At 58.5% G+C, this 12662-nt stretch overlaps 1 protein-coding gene across 1 annotated transcript in view; it reads right to left on the reverse strand.

Annotated features, from left to right (window-relative positions):
* Positions 1-12662, reverse strand: part of NHERF2 (NHERF family PDZ scaffold protein 2) — a 40984-nt gene that overhangs the window by 11433 nt on the left and 16889 nt on the right. Inside the window, exon 3 of the mRNA XM_075059013.1 lies at positions 1125-1301. Coding sequence (XP_074915114.1) covers positions 1125-1301 — 177 coding nt within the window. The remainder of the gene's footprint in view (positions 1-1124; positions 1302-12662) is intronic.

Below are 12662 nucleotides of genomic sequence, written 5' to 3' on the forward strand. Positions count from 1 at the left end.
TTCCCACTCTGAGCCGGCAGCGAGGGCCACGGCTTGGTCCCCACGGGAGGGTTTTGGGGTTCACCCTCCTGGGGAAGGGCCACGTATCACCCCGAGCAGGGGACATCCAGGTGCTCCTGCAGCAAAAAGGGGTGACGGCTGCTGTGCCTGGGGCACCGGCTGCCAGATCGAGCCCTGCCTGTCCCTCTGTCCGTGCGCCGCTCAAAGCGGAGGCAGCTCTGGATTGGGAAAAAACCTTGTTCTTCAGGAAAAACACAAGACACAAACAAGCCAAGGGGAGGGTGATTCCTGGCTGCATCAAAACTTGTGTTGTCCAGCACTCGGTGACCAGGAAGCTGCTTCCAAGAGCGGCTTCTCCCCGTCATTCACAATTTCATGTCTTAACATCTCTCCAAAGCTTTTCCCCCTCTTTTTCCAAACGCCTGCCTGGCAGCGCATCAGCTCGGCCGGGCAGCACCAACCCATCCTTACGCCCACGGCAGGACGTCAGACCGGAGGGTGGCTGGGTGGGGGGGGGCCACCCCCTCCCCTGCGCTGGTGGTGGGACGGGTCCCATCCGTCCCTGCGCCCCTTTCGCTGCAGCGGGCAGAGCCAGCTCCAGCACTGAGCGGCATCAGGCAATGCCGCCGACTACGGGGCTTGCTGTGCTGCGGGGGGAAGATGGGCACCCATCAAGCACCCCATCTGTCCGTGGGATCCTGCTGGCACCCCTGAACCACCCGGACGGGCACAGGGGCAACAGTTCGTCCGCTCCCCCCCTCCTCTGTGCCAGCCAGAGCCAGCAGCATCATCTAGATTTCAGCGCTCGCAAGTGCCTGCTTTGAACGAGCTGCCAAAAGACCGCAAAGCCACTGCCTAAGCACCGGCATCGGTCTTACGGCTCTGTATTACGGAGGAACACGGGGGGATCTGATGGAAAAGCCCAAGGGATGGGGGCTGGTTTCAGCTTCAGGCTTCCCAAGGGTCCCGTCGCTTCTGCCATCCCTCTCCCCACCTGCGCGAGGGGGACAGGACCCAGCCGCCCCTGCCAGACCGGGCAGGATTGAACATCCCTGCGCAGCATATGCCGAGGAAACCCCAAAAGGCTTCCCAGGCAGGGAGGTGCCGAGTCCCCATGCCGTTACCTCCACCAGCCGGTCCTGGGGCCGCAGCCCGGCTCTGGAGGCCGGCGAGTCGGGGTCGACCGAGCGGATGAACTGCCCCGGCCGGGACTTCTCGCTGTGCAGGTTGAAGCCGTAGCCACTGGGGCCTTTCTTCAGGTGGCAGAGACGTGGGCACAGCTCCTTCTGTCCGTTTAGATCCTGATTAACAGAGGAGGGGGTGGGGGGGGAGACAAAACATGGCGGTTAATTTAGAGGTTTGGGTTTGCCCTAAAGCAGATGCGATTGTAAAATAAAGCTACCAAGGGAGCACCATATCTGCACCCCGTCCTCCCGTTCCCTGGAATGGGGACAGGTTAACAAATGAATTTCCTCTCATTGAGTCTATTTTAGAAAATCAATTGTCCAAAACCATTCCAGAAAAATTAAAACAAAACAAAAATGCATTTCCTTCACCAGAAGCAGCCCAGATAAAGTCCGCCCACACGCAGAGACCGTCCCGGCAGCAGTTCACCCCCACGGCTGCAGCCCTGGGCAGGGAGGAACCAAACCTGAGAGCCCAGGCGAAGCACACAGGCTCACCGAGACACTGGATTAACCTTAGTTATTTATTTAAGGCATTGCCATGCCCTTGGTCCTGGTGACATCGGCATCGCCCGCAAGTATGATCACGACCCAGCGAAGGGGCTCTGGGGGCCGGGGTGATGAACCCCACACCTGACAGCTCCCCCACAGCATCCAAAGGCTGAGCTTGCTATAGGATGAATGGTACAGGAACGCGTGAGGAGTTTAGTGCCTTCCCCCAGCCCATGGAAAATGCTTTACAGCTCCTCGGGGCAGCCAGGGGAGCAACAAATACCAGCTTTTCTCCAGGTCTGCAGGACCCATTACATTCCCTGCTCTCCCCACCAGTCCCCACACAGCCCCTTCCCAGCCCACGCACTGGGCAGCACCGGCTCACGGCACAGCACCACGTCCCTGGCAAGAGCCGCCTCAGAGATCGGGGTTTTCATTTTCATCTGTGGTTTAAGGAAAACATCCCCTGTGGCTGAGGTTTAATCTTTCGTTAAAAGAAATGCCACTCCCCTCCTGCTAACAGACGACATTTTTTTCAAATCACATTTATGGTGAAAGCAGGTACAGCCTTTCCTTGCAAATTAAAAACCCACGCAGCAATCTTCTCCACATTCCTCTCTTGGCCGACAGGCACCAAGAAACACCAAACCTGCACCCCCTCCCCTCCTGCCACATACCCAGAGATGTCCTCCCTCCTCCACGCCGTGCTGCCTTCGCGCTGGAACTGCCCATGCCAACGGCTCCTTGCACCGGCAGCACCTCGGGGTTATTTCTGCAAAATACCCTCAACGTTGCTTAAAAGCCGCTTCCTCTGCACGAAGGGCTGCGGGAGGGGAGGGCACCCATGGCTGATGCCCAGGAGACCTGGCCTGGCCACCACCCACGCAGGGACCCCCAGGGACGATGCCAAGGGGCTCCAGCTGCACCCAGACCCCGCGTGGCAAGAGCCAAAAAAGCCAAAGGACGTTTCCCACTGCCACCGTGGAGCCGGACTATCCGCAGGGTCCCTGTGTACCCCAGTGACGATGGGGAATAACTCCGTTTGCAACGATACAAGGTGATTTTTGGCCACCGCGAGTCACGGTGGGGCAAATACGGAGGGCGGTGAAGAACTGAATCAATTCATCAGCACTCGGCGACCTGCCAGCGGCACCCCCAGGGTCAGTGCCTAATTCCCGCAGAAGCACAGCGTGCAAGCAAGCCGATTACTGGGTGGCCGGGCATTGCTGGCGAGCTGCTGGCTCCTGCTGCCGGGACCGCCACGGCTAAGTCGCTTTGGGGGCTGATCCCGTCTTCTTCATCCCCTCAAAGAGGGATTTTTCCAGAGGAGCATCAGGTGGGGGGACGCAGAGCGGTCACCCCCAGGGACCTGCCACGCTGGGGAACGGCTCTGCTGCCTTTCCCCTCCGGCATGGCCGCGGAGCCACCAGCTGCCCACGGGGATGGAGAGAGCAGCCCCGCTGCGTCCTTCTGCCCCCGGGGCACCGCGTTAATGCAAACGGCAAAACGTGACAAATATTATTCAATGCACATCCCTGTCCCCAGCCGGGTTCCCCACTTTGCAGAGCTCAGGACCAGAGGATCCCCAGGCGCGGGGCATCGGCCGTCACCCGCACCGAGCACAGGCACCATCGGTGACACAAACACACCCAGCCGGGGTGACACTGCTGTCGCTGGCAGGGGACAGACGCCACAGAAAACGAGAGATAAACCCAAATAATCCCTGCAAGAAATACCCCACTTCATGCCATAGAAAGCACATGTCCCCATGCCGTGAGCTGTGACCGTGGCCGCCTGGCAAGCAGGGGCTCCGGACAGCCCTCCCCGGCACCGACTGCCTGTTGTGGGCTTTAATGCAATGGGGTGAGACCTGGGGATGGGGTGAGACCTGGGGACAGGGCAAGGGGAGGCAGAAACCCACCACGACTGCTTCACTGTGGGGGGGAAAACTCCCCCTCGCCCCATCCGGAGCTCGCTCCAACCCCGCACGCACCCACCAGCTTGATGGGATGTAAATAAATATCCCAGCACAGCTCTCTTCGAGCTGCTTACGAAATACTCAAGCTGGCGGGGTTCATGGGGGGTTGGAGGAGTTCAGGGGACAACTCCGGCATGACTGCAGCCCCCATCCCCGCGCAGCCCTTTGTTGAGAATACGAATGCAAAAAAGCCACCTTTCCCCCCCACCCATCACTTAGGGCCGCATCTTCCCAGGGTGGCTGGCCGCACCAAACCTCCTCCTCCGTTCCCTCTGCGACTTGCTTCCTCACCTTGAGCTCTTCCCAACACAGCCCCCGTGGGGCTGACAGCCTGACATCCATCCCCCCCCACCCCACCATGGGCTCCCCAGCCCTGCCGAACCCCAAAGCAGGGAGGTGAGAGAAAAGCCTTCCCCCATGGCCAAGCGCCAGCGCTCGGCAGCCCCCGGGCAAAGCAAGAGCTGAAGCTGCGACCGCTTGCACCCATCTGCTCCCGCTCGCATCCATCTGCTCCCGCTTGCACCCATCATCTGCTCCCGCTTGCATGGGTGCGTGCCGACTGCGCTCTCCGACAGCGAGCAATGAGATCGGTCCCAGAGTTCTGGGGCAAAAAAGCAGGGAGGAACTTTGGCCGTGGCTGCAATGCCCAGTGGGGATAAAGGTGGGTCAGGATAGAGGTGGGTCGGGATTCAGGACCAGCTTGACCAGCTCAGTCCCAGCATCCGGGAAGAAAAGAGGGATGCGAGATGACCAGCCCTCCAGCCACCTTGACTCCTCGCGGCCAGGGTGTCAAATTCTTCAAAAAGCGCTTACAAATGAGATGCTGTCGGCAGCGCCCATCGTGGCCATTGAGGCTTACTCGGACCAGCTGCAAACTGTACCTGAGATTTACAGAGATTAATTTAGCAATGCAGGGGTTTTATAAAAAACAAACAAACAAAACAAAACATGGAGAGAGCTGCAAGAAAAGCTTTACTGACTGCTCATGTGCACACAACGCACCTGAGCATGCGGGGTGCAGGGATGCTACCAGGACAACATTTGGAGGAAAAGAGACCCACAGGCACCTGCCTGGGGAGATGCTCTTGGTATCGAGACCTCAATGCACAGATTAGTTCTTAAAAGGGAAAAATCATGGGTGCAACATCGAGACCAATCAGTGCAACCATCCACTGATCGATAAAACCCAGCTCCTGCCAAAACCAGGCAGGGCTCCCAAAGCGTTTCAGCTACCTGCTCAGCAAAAGCCAGGACCAGCCCCTCCGCCTCGCATCCTCTCCCTCCGCAGATTTAGCACGCCTGTGTTTTTTCCCATGGCCCCAGCGCAGTTGGTTCACCCTAACTGCAAACATTTCCAGCTTGCTTTGGAGTTCTTCAAAAACTGAAGAAAACAGGAAATGATTCAACCGGCCAAAGAGGGTCGGATCCGCGCGACCTTAAAGGATGCACAGGGCTCTGTGCAGCTAGGAAAAGGGGGCACGTCTCGCAAGCAGAGGGGAATGCGTCTGGGATCACCTATTTGGGTTTTAAAAGGACCTTTTTAAACCATTTTCCTCCTCCTCCATTTTTACAGGGTCACAGCTCCGGCAGCAGTGCGAAAGCACCAAGAAAGTCACCCGAAAATACCGCGCTGTGGCTGCCGTCCCAGCGCAGAGATCCCCCGGCCTCGGCAGGCGGCTGCGGGGAGACACGGCGGCAGGGCCAGTCCCTCCGCCTTCGAGGGATCCCCCGGGATCACCAGGGAAATCAAATTACCCAATAAATAAACCACACAGGGGAAAGCTTCGTCTGCAGGATCTCTTTGGCTGTGAGGGTTAGTAACCGGTGCCATGTCCCACGCGGACTTGCTCTGCTTTCACCACAAAATCTTGAATTCAAGGTCCTTAACTGAAATGAATTCAAGATCTTTGTTTTAAATAAATAAATAAAGCCCAATTCAGCATCTGTTCTGAGCAGAAATCCTCAGGCAGAACTGCTTATCCTCCCGCAGAGATGATCTGGGGCTTTCGCTGGGCTCTTAAACCTCCCAACTAACGCAATCCTCGACCACTGGAAAAAACAGGTCTTAGACCACAACTCTGCTTAATCCCAGAGAGGGGCTTTGCAAACACTGACGCTCCCCTCGCTTCACCCAGACCCGAGCACATGCTCAAACACTTTGCACTTACGTGCTCTGTTGACACAGAGCTGCTGCGTCTCTTGCCAGCTCTGCTATTTATTTTCTTTTCGACCTGTGCCAACGTTTCCCTGGTTGTGTTCTGGGAAGATATTTCCTAAGCTCCCGGGGGGATTTTGCCTTTGTGAAACTCAAGCCCTGCGACGAAGCGTTCCCTGTAACAGTGGCACGTTATCTGGGCTCCCCAGAAATTCACCACCGCTCACCCCTGCAGAAACGCTTCGGTATTGCTCCAGAGGAGGCTTTGCCGCCCTTTCGCATGCCAAGAACATAAAAGCTAGTTTGGGTAAGTTAGATTCGCACGTATACTAGAAAGCAACAAAAATTAACTGTATTTCTTGACTATTTGCATGCAAAAAAATTGCATGCAAAAAAGAATTGCAAAACAAAGCAAATTTTTTTTCTATGAATCTGGATACTACCAGTGACCATTAATTTCATAAATTGTATTAAGAAGCAACGGCATGGCATGGCATACTCCACCTACAAGCATTACTGGCTATACCCATCCACAGGTATGCATGTGCAGATAAATGCTGCTTGGACAATAAGCTGCATTGCCACACCACCCCTGGAGCTGCCACTTGAGACAAATCATCGTCATTTTAGAAGGAAAAAGGTTTCGGAAACGCTGCTCAAGCTGGTCCATTTAAAAATGCACAAACAAGACATTAAATAACAATGAAACGCTTTCAATAAAAAAAACAAAAAAAAACAAAACTGTTTGGGTGTTGCCAGCTCTCACAATCTCATTGCAACTCTTGCAGCATCTGATTTTTTTTGCGATAGTTTCCAGTGCTGCTGCTGGGAACTGGGGTCCCCTGGGAACACCCCTTGGCTCACCAGGACACTGCAGCACAAGCTTCGTGCCACCCCGGTGCAGGTCCCTGCACTGACTGGGACCATTCCCATTCTGACGGATGTTTCCAAGCATGTTGGGTGTTTCCACCATGGAGCTGGTATCTTAAATGTCACTCACTCCGATTAACGAGGGGTTTCCATGCAATTAATTAGTAGGTGCCAACCTCCAAGCGAGCAGAATCCCCTCGCAGAAGCACCAAACCGCCGGCACTTTGGTCTTTTCTGTTTCCTGAAACAAACTCGCCTCCCGGGTTTTGAGGGGCAGCAGGGCAGCCCCCACGCTCCGCTGTCCAAGCAAAACCCGCCTGCCCCTAGAAAAGCCCCTCGCTGGCTCCAGCACCCACCCGCCAGCCCAAGCTCAAGACCACGAGGCTGCCGGCATCAGAGACCCGCTCGCCATCACTGCCGACCCGGTCCCAAGCTCTGGCTCCGGGATGGGGCTGCCCCTGCGCTCCCCCCCAGCCCCTGCCCACCACCTCCACCTTCCCAAAGGGCACTAACTCCCAAAACCAACCTGTGCGTTCCAACCATCACCCGCAGCGTGACTTTGGGCAGGGCTGGGGATGAAAAGGGTTTTTCAAAGACCTCCGTCGCGCACGCATCGGTACGTGCTTTTGAGCACGATGCAAACTCGCTGGCCAGCCCAGCCGGGCAAGCTGTCGCCCAGCCCTGGGCAACCCAGCCAGAACGGCCGCGGGTCTCTCCCTGCCCAGGATGCTCAAAGCCGACGGTGTCCGAGTGCAGCCGCGTCGGGTCCCAGCACCATCTCCAGCCCCTCCACCCCGCAGCTCCCCACGCTACGCAGGCGAATGCGTGCCCCGTGATGGGCTAAAACGCCTTGAAAAGTCACGTTTTAAGGGTTTATACCAGGAATAAAACACCAGCGCGGACACCTGGCTCTCCCAGGTCCTCCAAGAGAGGAGGAGGAGGAGAACTGAGCACACACACACGCACAGACACAGAACTAGTCTAGTGGCCAAGGCCGGTTTGGTACCATCGGCACGCCGCGGGGCAGAGCCGCTCCTGCAGACCGACGCGCCGAAACCACGATGCTGCTGTGCACCTCAGCGAGGGGGTTCACCCCCTGAACCCCCCCCCCCGCTCCGAGGCTGAAGAGATGCTCTCGGCACAGCCGGGAAGCAAGCGGTGTCCCACGGCGGCACCGCAATGGGAACGGGAGCTCCGGTCCCGCTCACCCCCCTCCCGGCACAGGGATTTGCTCGAACCGAGCTGAGCTCATCCGTCACGGATGTGACGGCCACCTCGGCTCCATCACTGTGCGTAATCACCGGAGATCAGGGCTCGCCACCTAATCGGCTCAATCCTGCCTGGGACCACCTCACCCACAGCACTCCGCACCCACCGGCGCTTTCGGGGCTGCTCCCGGTGCCGGCTCCATCCCCCCATGGCCCAGTCCGGTGGGCTTCGCCGCTTCTCGGGGGTGGCCAAATAGGCTGTAATCGCCGCTGTTCGGAATTGCACCCCTGGATGCGCTCCAGGCTCCGGATCACCCTGCAACACGTCAAGCCTTTCCGCCTCTGCTCAGCCAAGCTGGAGAAAACACAGGCAGGAGCATTCCTGCCTAATTTACATTGTTAACATATTTTCTTTTAAGTCAGCTCCCGTAGCGTTTCCTTTCCTTTCACATGTGGTTTCGGTCAGAAAATGGCTCCTTTGCTCGCCTGCTCCCTGCAAAGAAAACCTCTGCCGGCAAATCCCGCCAGGACTGGGGGACACTGGGCTCCCGTCCTGCTCCGTGGCCACCTCGGGACATGGAGGTGTCCTGGGGGGGGACAAGGGACACTGCTCAGGGCCTCAGCATCCATCCCCACTGTCTCACCTCCGGCCAGGACCTCTCCATCCCCTGCACTTTGGCTTCTCTGCCGTTGCAGGCAGTGAGCCCCAAGGGATGCACGGGAGGGACGCACAGGGCGGACGCCCTTGGGGGTTGCAGAGGAGAAGGGCAGCTCCGGCAACGCGGGAAACCCACCGAATCCCAAACACCGGCAGGCAGAGCAGCGAGGGGCGATGCTGGGAGCTGGGAAGGAGCCGAGCGGGGGGAGAAATTCATGCAGGAAGGGGGCCCGGGGCCGCAGCAACACCAGAACAAGGGGCCCATTTACACCCGCCCTGACACGGGCACCCTCCCTTGGCAGTAACGGTTATACTGGGAGCCGAGCTGAGCCGCCGGCAAGCTTTAATTGCCACTATTATTACTACAATTTTGTTGGAAGCTCAAAGGCCGCTGCCTTCGCACAGATTTAGGGATGCACTTAACTTTAAGCAGATGTTTACGACCCTGATCTGGGAAGGCGAGGGGGGGGTCCGCATGTCCCCGATGTGAAAACCCACTGTCTTTCACGCTACAAAGATGAGGAAAGCTGGGAGAAGCAAGAGCCCTCACCTCGGCTGCCGGCAGTGCCCACAGCCCCGCTTGCCATGAGAACCAGGGAGGCTTTGGGCTCACGCCACAGCCAGGAGCGGGATTACTGCCTCCATTCACTGCCGTGCCAGGGATCCGCCGCCCGCTACAGCGGGACTGGTTTTCATTCCCCTTCCCCCAGGAATGACTCAAATTTTCCCATTAAAGCAGCACCAGAAAGGGGTCTATTGTAGCCCTGCATCCCCCCCCCAACCCCAGGCCAGGGGGACCTCAGTGACACTTTTCGGGAGGGACAGGGCTGACCGCTGATGGCAAATGTCAAAGGAGCCTCGAAACCCAGCCAGAAAGCGGGACCGCCGGCCAGCAACACCGTGAGGGGGGAGGCAGAGCACCCCCAGGTCCGCGCCACGGGGCGAGGACACGGCAGCTCTCCCACCGTCGGGAAAAGCAGAGCGAGGATGCTCCCGGGGCTTCCCAACCCCCGGACGGTCCTCAGCTCCACGCCGGGATGCTGCGGCCCCCCACATACCGCTGGGAAGGGTTCGGGGGGGTCCGTCCCTCCCTCCCTCCCCGGCCGCACACGTTTCACCCAGCTCCGTCACCCGGCTCGGAGTCAGCCAGCGCCGAATCTGCTCCAACTCCAGATGTTGGTGAAATGCTATAAATAAAGGAGGGGGAAGGGGAGACAGGGGCTGGTGGGACGCCAGGCCCACCGAAACACAAGCAGATGTTCCCCTTCCCCGCGGTGCTGGGCTGCACCCATCCGCAGCTGGGGTTGGGGAGAAAGGTGGCAAATCCAGCACCCTGAGGTTCCCCCGGCTGGCGAGACCCCCCCCAGCACCTGCAGAAGGGAGGTAATTCGGAGGTTTTTCCACCAGCCAGCCCAGGAATAAATCCTCAGGCAGGACCAGCTCAGTAAACAACCTGCTTCCATTTTTATACAGCCACAACTCTAATTACCACCCGCCCCGTTAGCCGAGGAGGTGTTTCAGTTCCGACACCAGCAGGCAAAAGAGAAAAACCTCACTTCGTTCTTCCAATACAGACGCAACAGCCTGACCGATGTCTTAAAGCTCGCTGCTTCACAGCATCTCCTGGGCAGCGGCAGCCGCTGCCTCCACGTTGTGACAACCAGGAGAAAGTTTCGGGTGCTCCCCACGAACGAGCCGGGACCGCGGCAGTGCCCACGGCAATCACTGCCCTGAGAGAAAAAGGGGGCTCAAAACACAGCTGAGCTGCCACGAAATACCTTTTGGTAGAGGCTGTGATCACCCTGAAACAAGCAGAGTTATCTTAAACATCACCGGGAGGCGAACAGGGCTGCAGCAGGTTCCACAAACCGTGCCGCGGTGCCACCGTCCCCCACCTCGGCGTCAAAGCTCCGCGTCACCACCGACCCAAACTGCCAGGCACCTCGCCCGCTCGTGTGGGCTACCACCCTCAAACGCGAGATCTGGGCTTTTGTAGCTTATTTAAATTGCTTCCATTATTCAAACTGCTCCAATTATTTAAATTGCTCCAGCTGGCTTTGAGTGGTAGAAGCATCCCCCAAAATTATTTATTTGTTTTTAAAGGGCAAAAGACATTAAGATTTGCACTCTCTTCCTCAACGGCTGCAGCACTGCTGCCCCCGCATCCTCACGCCAGCCCCGGGGGGCTCAGCCAGGCGCTGTGTCTCTGCTCCGGGGGGGCTGCTGGAGGAGCGGGGGCTGCACCGGCACGCACGCCCAGCGCCCTTCGGACGCGTCCTGCCGCTTTCTCTGCCAACGCGCAGCATAAAGGGAGCGAGCGAGTATGGCAGGCGAGCTGGGAGACAGCCGAGTGATTCCAATTAGCAGTGGAAAGTGTCCAGCCGTGGGTACTCAGCAGGACCCACAGCCAAGCTGCAGCTGATACGGTAATTTGGATATTTTCAGTGAGTCTCCAGTCTCCGGCGGGTCTGCTGCGGCAGACGGGAGCACCAACTCAGGAGCTGGCTGCGCGGGCTGGGATGACACCCAGTCCCTGCTCTGCCTTCGCTCGCAGCCCGAGGAGGATTAGCGTGCAATGGGAACGCCGTGCGCGCAGGACGGCTCCTTCCAGCCACGGAGGGGAAGGATGATGCCTGCAGCCGGCCACGGTGGGTACCGAGCCTCAGCGGGGATCCACTGTCCCCAGAGACACTCACCCGGAGCCCTGCAGCAGTTTCAGACACAGCGGGGAGGGGGGGACACGGACACAACAGTGTGGCTTGTCACCGGTGACCCACAGCACCCAGCAGCCCTTTCCAGGGCAATGCAAAAGCAATCAGAAAAAATTAATGAGGTCCTTCTCTGTCCCCTGGCACTGCAGGAACAGCAAGAAGAAGGGGTACGCACCCTGCCTGAGCCACAAACCAAAGCGTCCAGGTCTCCCCCAAGCCCACAGACCCCAATCTGGTCCCTTCCAGGATGCAAACCCCCCGGGAGAGCGGGGCGGCCGTGCCAGCACCCTGCCGCAGAGCCAGACCTCGGCCGCGGCCCCAGACACGACAAAAGGTTATTATCCCGAGAAACTGCCGGGCAGGAGAAAACAAGAGCAGGAAGGATGTGAAGGGTGGGGAGGACGCCTGATCTCCAGCCCACGGTGACAGTGCCTGCCAGGCTGGGCTGCCCCATGGGACAGCACAGCTCCTGCCCCCCCTCCCTGGGCACCGCGCACCGGAGCAGGGTGATGGGAAAAGCATTTCACTCCGGGCCTCCCACCCGTCTTTCACCTTTAAACAATTTGCTGCCCAAGAAATTAAGAGCCCGACCTCATCAACCGCTGATGCCCTAAGGTGAGGGGGGTAAGCCTAGATTTGCCCCTCTCCGAAATCCCCGACAGCGTGCCGCAGCTTCGGCTGTGGCATTATGGAAATCCCCGAGCACAAAGGGGTCTCTCAGGAGAGGGGCTGTGGCCGGGGCCACGTCCTGATGAGGACCACGCGTCCCCGGTGGGGACAACCCTGGCTGAGGGTCCCCGACAAGCACACACCCCCGGCGAGGGCGGCTGGCTAATGCCAGGACCCCAGCCCGGTCCAGCTCCGTGGGGTCCATCTGATCCCATCCGCCTTCCTCCCAGCAGCGATGCCAAGCTGTCCCCGCCGTTCCTCAGCAATCCTACAGCTGGGGAATTTCTCAGCCACAAGCTGCAAAAAGCAGCTTTTTTGTCTTCCCCCACTCCGCTTTGCTGGCGTTTGAGCAGCCTCAGACAGCGAAGGCACCCGCGCTCTCCCCCGGGCAAGGCTGGAGCCAGGAACAGCAGCCCAGGCTTGGCTGGGAGCAGGGAGCAGCTGGGCCAGCCCAGGGAGAGACGGGGAGGGAGGGAGGACGGAGGAGACCGAAACCGCCACGTGCATGTGTTTTCTTTGAGAGACAGCTTTTCCAGCATGAGCTGCCAAAGGAACACGCAATCAGGATACCTGCGAGCTCCCCTGCTCCGGAGGGATCGTCTCGGGGACAATGTGGGGTGGCAGTGTGGGTCCTTGCAGGCTGGGATTTGTCCAAGAAGAGAAACACTGGTTCTCCATTCTGGATGTAAAGGGATCTCATCAGATCTAGACGGATTTGTTTTCCAGTGGGTAGGAGG

The sequence above is a fragment of the Buteo buteo genome, chromosome 27, assembly GCF_964188355.1.
Source record: "Buteo buteo chromosome 27, bButBut1.hap1.1, whole genome shotgun sequence".
Classification (NCBI taxonomy): Eukaryota; Metazoa; Chordata; class Aves; order Accipitriformes; family Accipitridae; genus Buteo; species Buteo buteo.